The 18,267-nt window shown below is 47.8% G+C and overlaps 8 protein-coding genes across 8 annotated transcripts; 6 read left to right on the plus strand and 2 right to left on the minus strand.

Moving 5' to 3' along the window:
* Positions 1-180: 180 nt before the first annotated feature.
* N7447_010608 (uncharacterized protein) lies at positions 181-468 on the plus strand (the record flags this gene model as incomplete). The annotated part of the gene is given in 2 exon segments (XM_057234870.1): positions 181-239; positions 252-468. The coding sequence occupies 2 exon segments, from the start codon at positions 181-183 to the stop codon at positions 466-468; spliced, it is 276 nt and encodes a 91-aa protein (XP_057081090.1).
* A 211-nt stretch (positions 469-679) lies between these two features.
* On the plus strand, positions 680-2,313 carry N7447_010609 (uncharacterized protein; the record flags this gene model as incomplete). The annotated part of the gene is made up of 3 exons (XM_057234871.1): positions 680-952; positions 1,006-1,590; positions 1,639-2,313. 3 exons carry the CDS (start codon positions 680-682, stop codon positions 2,311-2,313), a joined length of 1,533 nt encoding a protein of 510 aa, XP_057081091.1.
* A 1,194-nt stretch (positions 2,314-3,507) lies between these two features.
* Positions 3,508-4,978, minus strand: N7447_010610 (3'-5'-exodeoxyribonuclease; the record flags this gene model as incomplete). The annotated part of the gene is made up of 6 exons (XM_057234872.1): positions 3,508-3,559; positions 3,617-3,807; positions 3,861-4,351; positions 4,406-4,583; positions 4,656-4,795; positions 4,879-4,978. 6 exons carry the CDS (start codon positions 4,976-4,978, stop codon positions 3,508-3,510), a joined length of 1,152 nt encoding a protein of 383 aa, XP_057081092.1.
* A 733-nt stretch (positions 4,979-5,711) lies between these two features.
* N7447_010611 (FMN-dependent alpha-hydroxy acid dehydrogenase) lies at positions 5,712-7,365 on the plus strand (the record flags this gene model as incomplete). The annotated part of the gene is made up of 4 exons (XM_057234873.1): positions 5,712-5,844; positions 5,907-6,412; positions 6,466-7,135; positions 7,193-7,365. 4 exons carry the CDS (start codon positions 5,712-5,714, stop codon positions 7,363-7,365), a joined length of 1,482 nt encoding a protein of 493 aa, XP_057081093.1.
* A 1,310-nt stretch (positions 7,366-8,675) lies between these two features.
* N7447_010612 (uncharacterized protein) lies at positions 8,676-9,420 on the plus strand (the record flags this gene model as incomplete). Its single annotated transcript, XM_057234874.1, has 2 exons — positions 8,676-8,887; positions 8,982-9,420. 2 exons carry the CDS (start codon positions 8,676-8,678, stop codon positions 9,418-9,420), a joined length of 651 nt encoding a protein of 216 aa, XP_057081094.1.
* A 2,522-nt stretch (positions 9,421-11,942) lies between these two features.
* N7447_010613 (pepsin-like aspartic protease) lies at positions 11,943-13,433 on the plus strand (the record flags this gene model as incomplete). Its single annotated transcript, XM_057234875.1, has 1 exon — positions 11,943-13,433. The coding sequence occupies one exon, from the start codon at positions 11,943-11,945 to the stop codon at positions 13,431-13,433; it is 1,491 nt and encodes a 496-aa protein (XP_057081095.1).
* A 647-nt stretch (positions 13,434-14,080) lies between these two features.
* Positions 14,081-15,508, minus strand: N7447_010614 (uncharacterized protein; the record flags this gene model as incomplete). Its single annotated transcript, XM_057234876.1, has 4 exons — positions 14,081-14,127; positions 14,181-15,232; positions 15,291-15,342; positions 15,394-15,508. The coding sequence occupies 4 exons, from the start codon at positions 15,506-15,508 to the stop codon at positions 14,081-14,083; spliced, it is 1,266 nt and encodes a 421-aa protein (XP_057081096.1).
* Positions 15,509-16,412: 904 nt separating this feature from the next.
* On the plus strand, positions 16,413-18,041 carry N7447_010615 (putative acyl-CoA thioester hydrolase; the record flags this gene model as incomplete). The annotated part of the gene is made up of 5 exons (XM_057234877.1): positions 16,413-16,703; positions 16,771-16,835; positions 16,892-17,188; positions 17,243-17,424; positions 17,491-18,041. The coding sequence occupies 5 exons, from the start codon at positions 16,413-16,415 to the stop codon at positions 18,039-18,041; spliced, it is 1,386 nt and encodes a 461-aa protein (XP_057081097.1).
* Positions 18,042-18,267: the final 226 nt, after the last annotated feature.

An 18,267-nucleotide genomic window follows, 5' to 3' on the forward strand; every position in this document is an offset into this window, starting at 1 on the left:
GTAACCCTCATTTCCTGCGCCAGGTTTCGGAGGATCTTGCGTGCGGCGTCTTTCCAGCCATGCAATATAAACCCAAGAAGTACTGACATGAAGAACATCATCGAGAAAGTTGGATTCCAGGTTAAGACTATTTAATTTAACCCACAACCGCTGGAATTGACCACCTCTGATAACAATGGAATGGAAGGATTCATGCGAGTGATCTGCACTCAGATGCTGGATATCTTGGACAGTGAAGAGTAGAAGAACAGTGCGATGGAGCAGATCCACCGAATGCATTGCTACGGCATCATACGGCAGAATGAAAGCCAATGCATGTCATATACTAGTCTAGGATGTGTTGCTGTTAAGCTGCGATCAATGCTCAGCAACGATATCCATTTCAACCAATATCTAGAAGAACCTACCTTTGCAATTGAGCTTATGCCACAAATATATAGCTCAAAATGGTATCAACAGTATAATTGAACTAATTTTCAAGAATTGGGTGCACACATTCTCAGGCCAAGGGACTTGAACGCCATGTGCACTGTCCATGTACCGTAAGGTCATAACCACACCCAGTCCACTATTCCTTTCTCGTTCCAACACTACCAACAGCCCCCAAATTGCTCGTTTAAATGACTGCCGCAGGGCTCAAAAATAATACATAATGCCTTGGTGCTAAGTTTCTTCCACAATGACACAAAAGCTCGACTTGGGTGGATCCACTCTACAAATCCGAGATTCAAAGTTACAGCTTCGTCTGGCCGCATCAGCTCATTTCAGCCAGCCACCAAGCCATGAAACCCCCCAGATACCGGTTAATGTCTCACACTTGTCAGATATAGAAGGTATATGGATAACGGAGGCACCAGAGCTGAAGTTGCGCTTCTTCATCGGGGGAAATTGGGATCGAGATGAAGCAGCCGCATTCGTATCAAAGTTGAGAGGCAAACTCTGTGATATGAAGGTTTGTGCAAAAGAATATTTCCCAAATTGGAAACTGATTATTCCTTGCTCCAGATCTGGTCGGATGTGGGATTTTCAGTTGAGCTCAAGGCGGGTGCACGTGAATATTGCATTGACACTTCTGGCTTTCACTGCCTTGAACTTGGTCTGCGCCGAGGGTATAAAATGCGGAACCACACAACGGGTCGGACTTTGCCCAGTTTGATGACCAACCCCCCAGACGCGTGTCCTCCCACCGGTGTACCAGTAGCTATCTTAGCTTCAATTGACGTTCGCCTGGAGTATATCTTTCAACCCAAGAGTATACCACCCGTCCAGGAATATTTCAAATTGGAGGATAGTTTTCTTGGGCGCGAATCATCAGCTTTCGGCAGTCCTCGGCTTCTGGGGACAATGGCAGACGTCACAATCCTAGAACATGAGGGTCCTACTGGAATTCAAGGATCACAGTCTTTTTACATATCTGGGGGTGAATCGGACTCATCATGCGAGGAACTCTTCCGGTTGTTCGACCTGGGAATTCAAAGACTGGTCATTTCCAACTCAATCAAAGATCCTACAATCCGTGTCCCACAGCCGGCCACAATCAAGAGCTTCGCAGAGATATCTCCCGCGGTGTTCGATCCTAGATATCGGGATGTGAGTTTTCGGTCTCAGTCATGCGAATCAAGTACTAATTCTACCCAGGCGATGAACCAGCGAGGAGTAACAATTCCAATAATCACGAAAGCCATATCGTCCATGCTGGCAGGAAATAATGATCCATCCATCAAAGCTAAAATAGCAGAGTTGTTAGAGCTCAGTCGCTCCCATCACACAGACGGCACAACGATACAACCTCAATTTCTAAGTTTCAGGGCTGCGGTCCTCTCATCACTTTGGCGTATCGCTCAGGAAGCTGTGCCCAAGACAAAACCCATCAAAATACGAGCTTCGATGCTCTCCACAGAGCGCCTATCAAATAGACTGGCTGTGTCAGACGAGACCGTGCGTCGCATATCTACGGATCAACTACAGCTCGAGAGCGGAAACTCGGCACTGATTCGTTCTATTCAAACACTCCATCGCGATGAGAATGAAGAAAGTGACGTGTGCTTGTTGAATAGCGAGTCCGATGATCAGCTTTTGGACAATCTCAGCGAGACAAGCTTCTCAGGCATCGGGGAATCGACTCAAACATCCATCAATACATTATTCTCATCAATTGGGCCTTCTCAGACTTCATACGGTGATCATGGTACTATGCTTCTCTCGAACAATGGCGAATTGGTGGATTATCTAGGAAACTATGCGACAGATCATGATCCTCGGGAAGATATGGTTGCACACGATATAGACATTATAATGGCTCATGACCATTAGACTTTTTACATGACACCCTTTCTGTGATATATAATAATACCCAAATAATTATTATAACCTTTCAATGAGCTCGAGTGTCACGAAGTAGAATTTGTTTTTCACTGGCGATACCATGTTTAACAATGAATACGTGGGTTAAAATGCCTACCTATCCGCCATCATGGGCGTCAATCATTCTTCTAGTGGCTTTAGGGATACCCAGCTAATTTTCAAGATACTTACGGAATTAAAAAATACTAGTAGGTTCCAACCTTGAAAGTCACGCTGTCTTGGCCACAAGATTTAATGAGCCCTGGACACAACACACAAAGAGCTAAAAAAAAAGGACTGAGCCCCATTGTCAAAACCCGAGCTAGAGTGAGTCTAGAATCAAAATCTCACGTTCATATGTCGTCGAAATAGTATCGCCATGATTGTCATAACCAAAATCTCCGCGTGAGGGCAAACCGGGGTTTGACCGCAGTGTTGTAAAACTATCTATTGGCTTACGTCCCATCCATCAACGTTCGCTTCATAGAGCCAATAGTTATTAGAGGAGGAAGGTACCGGGGTCCTCTTGGGCAGAGTGCTATAAAAACATCTTCATCTCCGGTCCATGGTGTGCTTAACGGAAAGTGATGAACGTGTTGAGTCACTTGCGCCGAGAGCCCCACCGATACGAGGCTGGAACACGGCAGAGCAGTAGCTGGAGGTAGATCTTGCTGACAACCTTGTCGGAGTCCCCGATCACTTGAAGGGTCCCCATAGTGTGAGTAATCGTTGATGGGCTAATGTGCCTCAGTGGGTAGGGGAATGTGAAGTTCCCAGAGATAAAATGTCAAACGATGCGGAAGGCCATTATCATGACCGATCATCACATGTCCAACAAGAGCGAGTGAGGAGGTTTATGTGGAGACGCTGTGGGGGAAGGTACGACCAGGCAAGATGGGCAATGCAGAAAAGCCGGGTTGTGGGGTCTAACGGGGAAAGATCTGAGAACAATGAGGGATGATGTTAGAAAGGTTACAGTCGGGCTTATTTGATATATTCATAGCTCTACATAAATGATTGACAGACAGGCAGGTGTATTGCATATAAAGAGATTGGTGAAGCAGAGCCTTCAAAACGTAAGACACAGCTATGTTGTGATAGCATGCCACAGGGCATTTATGCATGTGCATTGTCCTTATCAACTATCTACGGCGGTATCAAAAGTCAAGGCGACTCCTCGCCCAACCCAAACATTCTGATAGAGTTGTTCCAAGCACTGGAAAGAAGAATGAGTTAGCATGGAGCCGAGCATCAGGAGAAATTAACATCTTACGCTTCGCAAACTTCCTCCACGGTGATACCCTTGACGCTGGCAATAACATGAGCAACACGAGCGATGGCAATAGGCTCATTCCGACCCTTCACCATACACCCCTTCTGCCATTTCTCTTTCTTCAAAGCCTTTGGCAGTTCCGGTGCACCACTTAGGTGTTTTGCAGATGCATGAGAGGGGCGAATTTCACACTAGGATATGGTTAGTCACGACGGATCCGACCATATCTCAGAGCAGTACATACCCAGGGCCCATCAGTTTCGATTTGGAGCCGGTCTAGTGGAATAGCTTTAACAACCTCCAGGTTCTCCTCGGTCTTCATACTACACCCATTAACACCGACGTCAAGACCCAACGCAACCATCCGGTTCATTTCATCCATTGTCCCCGTGAAGCTGTGCACAAGTCCCCGCTTGGGAAGCTTGGCAAGCCTTGGGGCAAGGAGTCTCTCAAAGTCCTCGCTCGCAGCTCTGGAGTGGAGGAATAAAGGGAGCTGGATTTCAACAGCCAGGTCCAGTTGGGCTTCAAAATATTTGAGCTGTGGCTCCTTGGGGCTTAGGAACAGTCGGTCATAATCAAGGCCGATTTCGCCGAAAGCGACGGTGTGGCCGGATTGTTTGGATTCAATTGCTAGAGCGCGGAGCTCCTCCAGCATTTTTGAGGGACCGTCTGGGTACTCGTCGAAAAGCTTTGCTTGGCATGGATGTACGCCAACGGTTGCGTAACAAAAGCCCGCTGCAGGATCCGGTTAATACAGAAAGAGAACGTCCAGGCAGGTTCCAAACGTACGGTATTTGCTGGCGATATGCACAGCGTGCTTCGATTCTACAAGGTCTGAGCCGGTTACCATAAACTTTGAGCAGCCTACATCCCGAGCACGCTGGATAACGTCGTCGAGGTCGTCTTCATGGGCCTGCTTTCCATGATATTCACCGCGGAAAACGGGGTCACTCAAGTTGATACCAATCTAGTATTTCGCAGTTAGCTATGAGATGCATCTCCCTTTCAAGAATGAGGCAGTTAAGAAAGGGCAACATACATCGACGTAGCGGAGAGGTTTAGGTTCAGCCATATTTAATGTGGTCTGTTGTCTTCCAGTTGTGGAGATTGTTCTGGGATTTCCAGCAGATATGGAATTTATAGAAGACACACCAGCCAAGCTGCGACTCGTATAAAATCCTACAAAATGAGTCAGATCAACTTTTCCAAGACCACCCAGACACCTCACTAGTTCATAGGCTTATATTTGGACACAAACAAACCTAACGGGACGGTTCTATCTATCCCTGTCGACCCCACAGTCGAGGTGATATTGCGGCTGAAAATTTTCAAAGCACAGCTGCCAGCAGATTTGATTTGCATCAGATAACTAGAGTAAAGATCCTCGTTATTGTGTTGATGAAATGCTGCCTGTCGAGCAAAATCTGTGTTGACTCACGGTCGGAAATTATCAGCCACACTGGGGCGCTGAGGCTTCCCCTGTGGCTGGTGCTATATTTATGCCTGAAGTTACAGGCGACTATTCCCAGGCCGCTCGGGGAGAAATCCGTGGGCCAGTCGGTACTTTGCCGATTTAAGTCACTTCAGGGTTTAGATATTTTCAAACACAGGTGATGTTGTGTAAGCTCAGACTGAAAGCCAATTTCTTGTGTTGTTTCAGAGATATCGTTGGTCATTTGACCTTTTTGTACGGCAAACGTGTGCAGAGCTGTTTGCGTGGGATTTACATCGTAAACAACTGGAATGACAATCTAGAGCACATGGTGGTCCTGAGGACACCAAAGACCAGGAAGCTGAACACAGAAGCATCAATACAACACACAGCACTCCGTACAGAAAGCTGAATGCTCGAGCATGAAGCTCGGGGAACTTTACCCCGTGCAGTCGGGGGAAAGTCCGGGGACATTGCCGAAGGCCATCCCCGCCCCGGACCCTTGCTGAGTATTTAGCTCGCTGTGGGTGGCTGCTTCTATTTTGTATCCATCTTGTTAATTCTCCTTCATAATTTCACACACAGGCCTAGTGTCATTTAATACCGGCCTCAATTTCTTCCCGGCTAATCCAAGAACCCGCACGCTTATATCATCTGACAACAATGGCAGACCGAAAGGTTCTGTCTGCTCAGCAGATCTCGGAGCACAAAACGCCCGAAGACTGCTGGGTTGTGGTCGACAACCAGGTGTGGGACGTGACCGACTTCCTGGAAGAGCATCCTGGAGGATCCGCAAGTACATACATACACCGACATATATATCCTCTCGGAGTAATATCTAATCCACCTCGCGGACAGTTATCCTGAAGCATGCAGGGGGAGATGCAACGAAAGCATATTCGGAAGTTCATGCACCCAGCGTAATGAAGAACAATCTCGACCCAACGAAGTATAAGGGCGTCCTCGATGAGTCTACAATTGATGCCGAGTGGGCCAAACCACCCCCAGGGGAGAGTCCTAAGGTGGTACTGGAAAATGAGAAGCCCCCGTTGCACACCCTGATCAACTCGCATGACTTCGAAGTCGTGGCTTCAAAAACCGCCAACAAGAAGACCTGGGCCTTCTACTCCAGCGCTGCTACAGATTTGATCACACGAAACGCCAACAAGTCGTGCTTCGACCGCATATGGTTCCGGCCACGAGTCTTGAGAAATGTCCGTTCAGTAAATGCTGGGACAAATATTCTCGGCGGGAGTTACAAGCTCCCGCTATTCGTGAGCCCGGCAGCAATGGCAAAGCTCATCCACCCAGATGGAGAGCGCGCCATTGCTAGAGCGTGTGAAAGCAAAGGAATCATGCAAGGAGTGAGCTCATATGATGTTGGTACTGTCAGTCACAATGCTTACGATCTGGATAGATTTCGAACAACTCATCCTACACGATGGAGGAGCTGCGCACGGCAGCGCCCAAGACCGATTTCTTCTTCCAACTATACGTCAACAGGGACCGAGAAAAGTCCGCCGACCTGCTACGTCAGTGTTCGGCGAATCCGAACATCAAAGCCATTTTTGTTACCGTGGACGCCGCGTGGCCCGGCAAGCGCGAAGCCGACGAGCGCGTCAAGGCAGATGAGAACTTATCAGTGCCCATGGCGCCGTCGAAGGTGCAGAACGACAAGAAAGGTGGTGGGCTTGGTCGTGTCATGTCTGGATTCATTGATCCTGGGCTGACATGGGAGGATTTGAAATGGGTGAAACAACACACGCATAAGCCGGTGTGTTTGAAAGGCGTAATGTCAGCAGATGATGCGCTGCTCGCCATGAAAGCAGGGCTCGATGGCATCTTGCTCAGCAATCACGGCGGTCGCAATCTGGATACCAGTCCGCCGTCGATTATCACGCTCCTAGAGATCCATAGACGCTGCCCGGAGGTCTTTGATCATATGGAAGTCTATGTGGACAGTGGTATTCGGCGTGGAACCGACATCCTCAAGGCTGTGTGTCTGGGCGCAACGGCTGTGGGCATGGGCCGAAGCATGCTTTTCGCTACCAATTACGGCCAGGAGGGAGTAGAGCATCTGATTGACAGTAAGTGGTGGCTTGACATCCTGCTTTCTATAGTTTGCTAATTCCGGCTTTTCGCAGTTATGCAAGATGAACTGGAAACATCCATGCGGAATATTGGCATCACATCCCTGGCGGAGGCGTCCCCCGATCTCGTGCACACTGGGGATGTCGACCACCTGGTTCCAGCGTCCCGCTCGCACCCGTACGCTCGGGCCATAGCTAAAGGGCGGCGACTGGAGTCGAAACTTTGAACATTCAAAGTGAGTTGTGATGTCGTTGACCAATCGCATGCGGGGATGTGAGCCATCTATTTTTTAGGGCATACTATACAGCATATACAGTATGCATATACCAGTTGCCTGAGAGTAGGAATTAGCGACCAATACACTAGCCTATGAACCTCAACAAAAATGAATCCCAAATTCCCTGTCTAATCTAGGGATGAAAGGCAGGGGAAGAATTCAAATTGCTGCCAAGATCTATTGACACTTGCCCAGGCCGGGTCCTTACAGCTATTGAATACTCCCGAGCCCCTGGCCACAAAATGAGCACAGCCACCTATAAGGTCTGCTGATCTCAACCTTCGATCCGGACCTTCCGGTTAAAATAAGCGATTGCGGGGTGAGAAAAGCATAAATCTCGGACACGTTGCACCATAGGATATCACAGAATAACGTATACCGTGTAGGACGGAGAATAGTTAAAATGTGTAGATCATTCGGAAGGGAGGACCCAACTCCGAGTCTCACCGCTCCACTTATTTCAGAGACTATAACACTATATTATTAGAATCTCAGATCCACCAGGTCATGGGATTCCTCAACAGTTGAGGATCGGCGATTAATTGGTATCCCCAAAAATTGGAATTCCATTCTTTTTCAGCGTTTGCAGAACAGAATCGGGGGATTAGAGGTCATGCATAAACGTTGTGTAGGCATCTGTTTTCCTGGAGAATTCAAGGCGGAAGAGTATAGGTTCTGAGTAGATAGGGAAGATAACCCAATAATGGCCGATGTTTATACCGGTGATTATTTCATTGGATCGTCCACGTAATGATCAGTTTCAGGAGGGGGGGATAGAACAGAATACATCATTTGGGGGGGGAAGTGATGTACCGGGTACATCTTGTCACTCCGTGTTCTGGTGGGTACGGGGTAGCCTGCCTCGATTGCTGGGTACCTACTACTTACGCCGTAGATCTCTGTCTGAGAGAATTGTTGAACCCAGTCCCAAGCACAGTCATCGGTAAGTTTTGTATATAAAATCTTGATTTCCCCTCTTCGATATTTTAAAAATCTATTAAACTGAATCTGTTCCCCTTTGCCACAGTGTTGACGTGCTCTACTTTTTTTTGGTACACGATAACGTTCCAGACCGCCAAGAAGTACCCTCATAGCTCTCCCCAACCATTCTCATCTATAAAGCTCTCCTGTTCTCATACTGCCATACTCCTTTGCTCCCTTACTTCCCTCTTTCATTTTTCCACTATACTTGGAGACTCCTGCCTCTAGCTTTGCCAACATAGCTCTATCTCAAAAGCTATAACTCTATACACTTCATTATGGCTGCTCCCCGTTCATCATCTGTCCGTGCTCTCAGAGCTCTCTCCCAGCAGCCTGTGACTCCCTCTTCTCGCCGCTGCCTTCACATCACTGGAGTCCAATCCGCCCAACCCGCCAACACCGGCGAGAAGGCCCTCTCCAGCCATGATGTCCTCCAATCTCGTGCCTTCAGCATTGCCATGCGCAGAATCAACGGCAGTGCATTCTCAGAGTATGTCACGTCCATTCCAGTCATACCTATACATCTACCAATGCCTTCGTTCCAAACCTTGAAAAGAAATGAACCCAGACCTAACATGCTCTAGCTCTTCCTCCCGCCAATTCAATACTTCCCGTGCCACAAAAGCCCTGAACGACACCTCAACCGTCGACTTCGTCTACATGCCTAGCATGGCAGACCTCGATGCCGCCCCTCTGCAGCGCAGCATCCAAGTCCCGGTCCTTCCCGAGCTCCCCTCCATCCCATGGAGCCAAACACCCACCGCCCCACCCATGAAGCCCCAGATCTACACCGTCTCCGGCACCGGGGCTGACGTCCCTGCCAGCGCCATGAGCGAGGTCGTCGATAATCACGCCATCGATCTGGACCCGTTCTCACTGACCGAGGCCGTTGGCCGCTCGCGTGTTGGCGAGGAGATCCAGCGCAGGTCAAACGGTACCTCCAAGCCCGGTGTCGTACGTGAGCTTTGGGCTGGCTTCCTTGATGACGTTATGGGCCCCAAGGAGAGCGCTCAGAGGAAATAGAGTCTTGTGATTCCTGCCTCTTTGGTCCAACCTTGTTGCTTCCAGTCCTGTTGACGGGTCTGTGATGAAACGATTTCTTTTGTTGCTTGATACATTGTTCAGGCTTTATCTTGTCTTTTTTGGGGGGGGGGGGTTCGGATTGTTTAAGATACTAGCGTTTTGATGTAATATCTTTCCCATGGAGTGGACGTCTTCCTCCATGGTGTCAGCCAGCCGATCATAGGCTTTGTTTTCTATCTTATTCCACTACATCTCTGTCGAGTGGTTTCCAATTCAATTGAACATTACTATCCATACCATCTTCAGCCCAAAATCATAGTCTCTACTACTAACATTCTTTTTAGAAACATTTTTCTTCCATATTAAAATTTGCCTATAATACTCTATTAAGATACAGTAAGAAGATCCCAAGTGAGAACAATTTCCAACGTACAGTGAACATTCTCATACACATTTCAATCTACTACCACAGATGACTCAATACCCTCACTCATGAAAACCGAAAAATCGCATTTTCGTTGTGCCGAGGCAGTCGATCCGATACCCACACCATGATCTACGACAAAATCAGATCCATGCTCCCGGGAACTCGCCGCCGTTAATCAAAGTGCACCATTAACCCGAGGTCACCAGGCCAGTTCCAGGCAAGTGGACAGGGTCCATCACATGTGCCTTACCAAGATCGCTGTCCAAATAACCCTAACGTAGTATTCGCTGCATATACTCCGATCCTGACAGCGCTGCTTCCGTCTAGCTCGGGAACAATGACGTCGGCACATTCGCACTAGTATACCGAAATTCTGCACGTTGAGAATCGAATCAGCCCACTTCTCTTTTCTTCCGTGTCTCTAGCGCCGGGGTAATACGTTTGCAGTTCCGAGGTTTGTTTCCCGCCGGTGGAATCATGGGGAAGTTCGGAGTCTCCGCTCGGACTATTTCGGGGAGAGCTGGGGTCGATTATCTGATTGATTTATCAATTGCTTTTCGTGGATTTTGGGGGTGACAACGGTTTTTATTTACATTTGAGCATTAGGGCTACATTGTGGCTGATGCTTTTAGTGGTTATTTAGGTCGCAAGGGGTCTGTGGCTTTGCATCGCGATCTACTGGTTTTGTGCATTTGGCATAATTGGCATCGGTGTACGTTGAGATAGTCCTGAGCATACAGTGTCTTTTTCCTTAGACCTTGAGATTCTTGGGGCCTATTTATTATTCACCATATGGCCGGTCGGGAGTAGTCTCCCTTCTCGATGGGCCCATTTAGCCTACCTACGGTCAGCAGTTAATTAAGACTGAGGCTAATCAAGGCTATTGATTTTTATTTTAAAGAATAGTTGGCTATAATCTATGCAATTATACAATCGTTCCAACATATGAATTCATCGCAAGGTTTTACATATTGAGGTATAATACCTGGCGTACAGTGTGATTATTGTAGTGAACTCCAGCTTTGGGTTTGCATATCGTAAGTTTATAAGGCAACGGCTCGTGATACAAGTGCGGGACACTTTTAAGACTTCCAAGGCAGACATCTGCACTTTGACTTAGTTATTCGGTGGTATACCGGGTACTTCGTTTTTATATAACCGGCTTTGGTTTATGATATATATTCCGTACGGAGTACTCCGTAGTGACTGTTCAGTATATACAATGACAGAGCCATTCGCCTCTTACGCAATACTGCATATCTTGTGACGCAGCTATGGGACCTCCTGGATGTGTTCAATTTTATCATCAGTCTCCACAGTTGGTTCATGATCTACATGATAGATCTATTTCAGGTCTTCAGCTATTTTAAGGAGTACTTTTCACTTTTCATTTAAGTCCGGTCAAAATGCATACAACATACTAGTCATTCAAGCTCATTCAATTTGAATTTAACGAACGGTAAATTGTACGGATCAAGTAGATCAAAGTATTCAACTGCAAGATAAATGGTCCCTATCAGAGCTGCTAGGGTCCGACGTTCTCGACCCCAGTGGAGGCGTCCAGTCTAGACCGTATGTTTGTACTCTGTGCGCCTAGCATTTTTACCGTCACATTCTGTGAACAGAGGGCTTACTGATTTCAAAGGTTCCTTTTGCGTTCTATTTTTGTTTTTCAGTGTGCCCATGAAAACCTTCACTATTCAGCTACTTATCTGTTAAGCACGACCATTAATTCGGATTCTCCTATCAAAGTCCAAAAATATAAGATCAACATTGGTACTCGGAGAGTATATAGAACTTTCGAGCTTGGGCCCCACTAGCTCCATTGCCCAGACGATCAATACCGGAAAGAGCGTTAGACCAGCGAGGGACAGTGGGAGCTAGTCCTATTACAGTTTAGATCCAACTGGAGTTCTTGTCGGTCCTGGTCAGGGGTTCACAGTGGAGACCGTTCGCCTCCCCCTCTCAAGTTTCTCTATATCTTTATTTTTCTCGCTTTCTTTTAATTTCCTTACCTTCTGGTTATATTGGACAGTACCCGGCCTTTCTTCAAATGCAGGTTTTCATATTTTGTGCCTAAAATCCCCCAGGGATCATGCATCTTTCATCATGTCTGGTCTTCATTGCTGGCATCTCGGGCGTGCACGCCTTTTATCCATGGGAATTACGGATGAAACTTTCCACGGATACCACAGTCGAACGTCGCTTTGTTCCATGGACCTTGATTGAAGCGAAATCAGAGACCGACAGCACCGACACATCTACAACCGACAAACCTTGGACCCTCGACCTGAAGAAAATGCCCGTTCGCCGCGACGATGGCTATGAGATCGTCGAGTCTCATAAGCCCTCATTGCCAAACAGCGCACCGTTACACCAGGACGGAACGGATTATTCATATTTCTCTCCCGTCTACGTAGGTTCTCAAAAGAAAGAAATGTGGATGGCCATCGACACTGGTGCACCCAATACCTGGGTCTTCGACTCGAATTGCACCGAGCCTGTCTGCGCACGTCATCACAAGTTCGACGGGTCGACATCAACCAGCTACACCGCTGACGGTTCGACTTTCAGCCTCTATTACGGCAGCGGCAAGGTCGACGGCAAGATGGGGACAGACACCATTTCAATTGCAGGGCTCGAAGTCTCGCAAACTTTCGGTCAAGCCAACAATGCCTCGGAAACCTTTCAGAGTTACCCATTCGACGGGATCCTTGGCCTGGGTCGGTCGCATACGGCAGGGTGGAATTTACCATCTTTCATGGACCTCGTTGCTGATAAAAAGCTCATCAAGTCAAACTTGGTTGGGTTCAGCCTCTCTCGCTCGGCAGACGGTGGCAAGGATGGTGAAATCAACTTTGGTGGTGTCGATACAACCAAATTCGATGGTACCATCAAATACACTGCTACCAACGACAAAATCTGGAGTATCCCTGTGGATGATGTTCATGTGAATGGAAAAAGTTGCAACTTTTCCGGCAAATCCGCTACCATCGACACCGGAACCACTTATCTCTTGATTCCTCCCGCAGATGCCAAAGCTCTGTTTTCTCTAGTCCCGGATGCATCTCAACAGCCTTCCAACAAGTATAACTATTTGATCCCATGTAACTCGACTGCAACTATAGAGTTCGAGTTCTCTGGTGTCAAATATAACGTCTCCCCTAAGGATTATGTCGGAAACGCCGAGTCGGAGGGTTCGGACTTTTGCATTTCCACCATTGTCGGCTATGCATCCAACGGTGCAAACTGGCTCGTCGGCGATGTCTTTTTGAAAAACGTTTACACTGTGTTCGACTTCGACAATGGCCAAATCGGGTTCGGCGCGCTTGCTTCAGCCTCAGCCTCGAACTCGCACTCGGGCCCAAACTCATCTTCAACCTCATCCTCCTCAACCTCGTCCGCGGGTAATGGGACATTCACCGCACCGCCAGTCACTGCCGCCACCTCATCTGGTGCCGATTCCACATCATCATCGTCGGCCACCTCTGCAATGGCCACAATCTCTGACAGCTCCGCATCCCACCTCGTCCGCGGCATTAGCTGGTCTATGCTCACGGTAATGCTTGTCGCATTCGCTATTTGAACTGCATTTTAGCCCATATTTCCCTTCTCGGCATTTTTTTCGGATTTGGCGCCAATCATATATCTGCTCTTTGTATTACTGTACACTCACTTATTCCCCATGTCTTTTCCGTGCATATTCTCGATCATTGTACATGCACATCATTTCATTTCTATTAATACACCCGGGTCCACATACGAGCACCCACTAATTCTGGCATACCTTGGCGACACTGTCTCTATTCGGCTTTTTTTCAGCTGCATATATCACTCGTTTTGTGTGGAACCTCCAACATCTACCCTTCATTTGAAGAGGGTATGAGCTGTCATTATTTCGCTTTCATAGACAAAAGTCTACAATATTATTGGCCAGAGGCCAACGTCTCAGAATAACCATCTGCAGTTTCCAATTGTAATCATGTCTAATCAATGCACCAGAACGATATCACATTATCACGTTGACTTTTATGCAGGTCCGTACCCAAATTAAAGTGGAAGTTCTGGAATTTTTTTGGCAACTGAGCTTTGGGGACTCGATATTAATTGACGGGCCCCATGAGATAGATCCATGGGGGTTAATGGTTCATTGTCGGTCATACTATCCATGTCGTTTGGGTTAGCGTAACAAGTCAGAAGAATGCCATCGAGTGCTTGCAAAGTTTCTTCCATTCACAAAGTCTTCTGAGGTATGAGCGTATAACTTTTCGGGTCCGACTCTGCAACTCAAAATCAGCATCCATCCTCACCTCATACCAGAGGCAAGACCAACCAAGAATGTCCCGAGTGAAGTCCTCAACTCCATTGAACCCAGCAACGCCCATCAAAATATCTAAATCCGCCAGCAACGACTTCATCACATGTCTAACCCCATCCTCGCCTTGAATACTCAACCCCCAAATCCAAAGCCGTCCGATAAACACAAACTGCGCCCCCAGCGCCAACGCCTTAACAATATCACTAGCCCCCCTCACCCCAGAATCAAACATAACATAGATCCTCTCCCCAACAGCCTCCGCAATCCTCTCAAGCGCATCAAGGCTAGCAACAGCCCCATCAACCTGCCTTCCAGCATGGTTACTCACGACAATCCCGTCAACCCCAAGCTCAACACACCTCCTCGCATCACCAACCGACTGAATTCCCTTGATCACAAACGGCCGTCCCCCACTAATCTTCCTCCAAATCTCCATCAACCAAGGAATTTTCTCCCACGACCAAGCCCGCCCGTGCCAAACAGAATCAATCCACTTTGTCGACGCAGCAACAAGATCAACCTCAGGATCAATCCCGTCAGCTACACATCTCCTCCGAAAAACAGGATCCTCAAGTCCCATATCTGCCCCAAATCCGCGGTAGAATGCATAATTCGACGACGCGATGTCGTCATGTCGCCATCCAAGCTGCCACGTATCAGTTGTGAGAATCAGCGCATCGAACCCGTTTTCCGATGCCCGCGTTAGAAGTGATACTGTCAGCTCGTCGTCGTGCGGCATGTAAAGTTGGAAAAAACGGGTGCCGGCAGGCCCGTTTGCTGATGCGACTTTTTCAATCGACGTGCTGCCGGCTGTTGAGAGGCAGTAGGGTAGGTTGAGCTCGCTGGCGACTTTTGAGACTGCAGCCTCGCCGGATGGGTGATAGATTTTGTTTATTCCGATTGGCGCGAAACCGATTGGGGCCGATACTGAGTGGTTGAAGATTGTTGTTCTTGTCGAGCGGTTGTTTGTGTCAATTAGTTGGTTTGGGATTAGTCGGTGCCGGTAGAAGGCTTGTCGGTTTACGAGGTGTGTGTTTGACATTCCTGCATTTGAGGAGGCGTAGTACCTATTGAGGTTAATTTATCCAGCATGTATCTTGGGATATCGGCTGGGGTACTATATACCAGCCGCCCTCACTCAGCTTCTCCTTCGCTCTTTCTTCCATCTTTCGGGGGTCTGTAGGAGTTAGAATTTCTATTCGTTGGCAGAATCATAGTCAAATCTTGCCAGTATTGAATAACGGTGTTGTTCCTTCATTTTGTTTCCAAAAGTTCTCTCGCTGGTAAAGACCCCATTGAGGTGTAGTGCGCTCTTTGATATGTGGGTTTGTTGGGTCGCTCATATTACAGATAGGTGAATTCTTTTATTCCAACTTCTTCAAACTAATATATCAATTCGGATAGTATGTGAATAAAAGAGCTAGTTGCTTTCGAAGTGAGTGTTATAGATCAATATCTTTCTTATCGATGACTTCATTTTGACGTTGCTTGGCCACATCATGGCCCAAAGCTTGGTTAAGCTTAAATGAACTCCACAATCCTTCCTTCACATTTTAACCTCAAGTATACCAAGCGAAAAAGCAGTTGTCGACAGTTGAGCATATTCGATTGCAACTTTGGAACCTCGGAAGGTCTTCTAATATGACACAGAGCAACCTCCCGAGGTTCAAAGCTGCAAGACTTAGATATTCTGGTTACGACATACTCCGTGGCTGTCTTTAAGATATAGATGGCAGAAAAAAGCGGGGACAAAAGCATACCTTGTGCAAGAGAGTTTTTTATGTATAACGTTTGATACACTTTGCTTTGGAGTCCTTCGGCTTCAAAACAATATAAAAACCCTCGGCCGGGAGCGATGACATCGCTTTTCGTATCCGAGCCGAGAATCTCCGTGGGCTAACCAAATCGGGGGAACGCTACGGGTGACTGCAGTGACCATTAGGGGCTTAACTATAGACTTATACTCCGTATAAGTTCTCATTTTCACACAACAGTGTAGGCTGGGGTACTCTGTTCTTTTCCAAGGCTGCCAAGATACTCGGTCGTTAGGACCAACTGCTATTAAAGTAATTCCCTGATAAAATAGGGCGGTCGCTTTCTGCCAAGCCACCGAGTAATTAAATCCCTCTTGGTCACTACCGCCTTCCGTACACATCAGATCCTCGGCCATCGTCATTTTGAGTTCGGAGTACAACCTACCGAAATATCTACATTTCTATCTCCTTTTTGGTTTCCTTTGACATCAAAATGTTTGGCCTCGGTAGAAGATCAGCGCTTGCTCGCTCAAAATCCTTGCCTGTGCTGCCCACGCGAGCCGCAGTCGCAGCCCAGCCATCCTTCATCAACACTCAGGACTTTCACTCCACGCCGTCTCAGGCAGGGTCCCGGCCAACATGGATGCCCATGCGTGTCAAGACGCCATGGATCGATGCACTGACACAGAGTCGCGAGAAGGCTGCTGGACCGGAAGAGAATGCTGGGCAGAGCATTAAGCCTGACGTCTCGCCGAAGAAGATGTCGGACAGCTATTACAGTGCTGTACGTAAATTTTTTTTCGTATTTGGTGGGGGTGGAAATCAGGATGTTGATATTGACTCACTGGTAGATTTTGCCTTTGGCCCAAGACAAATGGCTTTTGGATTCTTATCTCAACGCCTCCGGGCATATCAGGTACGCTTTTGATGGTCTATCTATCAAAAGAACATCTGACTGATCATTCCGACTAGATTGGGTTCACTTTTGATGGACCTCGATGCCCTAGCTGGCATCGTTGCCTACCGCCACACAGGTGACGGTGTATCCACCGTCACTGCGGCGTGTGACCGGATCACCATCGAGAACCCGCTAATGGAAATTTGCGACCTTGAGCTCAGCGGCCAATGTACCTACGCGACTGGTCGATCAAGCATGGAAATCTCCCTCCAGGTTACCAAGGCCCGTCCGGAAGGACATGAGCCGAAGCCTGAAGATGTCCTGATCACTTGTGCTTTTACAATGGTCTCACTGGACCCGGTTACCAAGAAGTATGTTCCTTCTCTGTATCGAGTAATACACACAAACTAACACCACACAACTAGGCCCGTTCCAGTGGCTCCTCTCCTCGTTGAAACCGAGGAGGAGAAGCGCCTTTTCCAAAAGGGTGAAGCGAATTACCAGGCCAAGAAGGCTCATCGCACACGCAGTCTCTTGGAGAAATCACCAGACGAGGAAGAGAGCAACCTGATCCACTCTATGTGGACGAAGGAGATGTCCTACCTGAGTAAGTATCAGGAAACCTTTTACCCATCACATCGCCAAATCCAAGAATACTAACCCTCGCCCCTAGAGCCCCAAGGCGCAACTAAGCGCCCCCCGAATCATGTTTTCATGAGCGACACAGTCCTCAAATCCGCCATGATTATGCAACCGCAATACCGCAACCGACACAACTTCATGATTTTCGGTGGCTTCCTGCTAAAACAGACTTTCGAGCTGGCCTTCTGCTGCGCTGCCTCCTTTGCACACGCTCGACCAAACTTCGTCGCCCTCGATCCCAGCACATTCGAGAACCCAGTACCCGTAGGCAGCGTGCTGTACCTGCGCGCGACGGTTTCGTACACGGAGCCCGAGGAGCGCGAGGGTGATAGTACCAAGTACACCAAGGTACAGGTGCGTGTTGACTCCAAGGTGCGGGATGTCGAGCACGGCACGAAGAAGTCCACGGGTATGTTTAACTATACGTTCCTTGTTGAAAAGGATGTGCATGTTATGCCTAAGGAATACGGTGAGTTTATGCTTTGGGTTGATGCCCGTCGGAGGGCACAGAATGCTGCTGCTATTGATCCGGCGCATAAGATGAGTGCGCTGCGGAGTATTAAGGACAGCGTTACTGAGTAGACAAAAGTTAGTTGGGTTGGGTCAGGTATCTTCTCATTACGTTTAGATCGTTTCAGATTTGTGCTTTGTTTTATCTTCCTTCAAAAATTTACATATTCACTGGACCATCTGTATATCAAAATAGCACTCAATAGCGAGAAATATACCCGCAGGGCTTGGAAAAATATCAAAAATTTCAGAGAATAAAAGACACATATTTTGTGAAGGCTACCATGCAAAGAGAAAA

Source organism: Penicillium robsamsonii (genome assembly GCF_028829455.1).
Source record: "Penicillium robsamsonii strain IBT 29466 chromosome Unknown utg000007l_segment0_segment0, whole genome shotgun sequence".
Classification (NCBI taxonomy): domain Eukaryota; kingdom Fungi; phylum Ascomycota; class Eurotiomycetes; order Eurotiales; family Aspergillaceae; genus Penicillium; species Penicillium robsamsonii.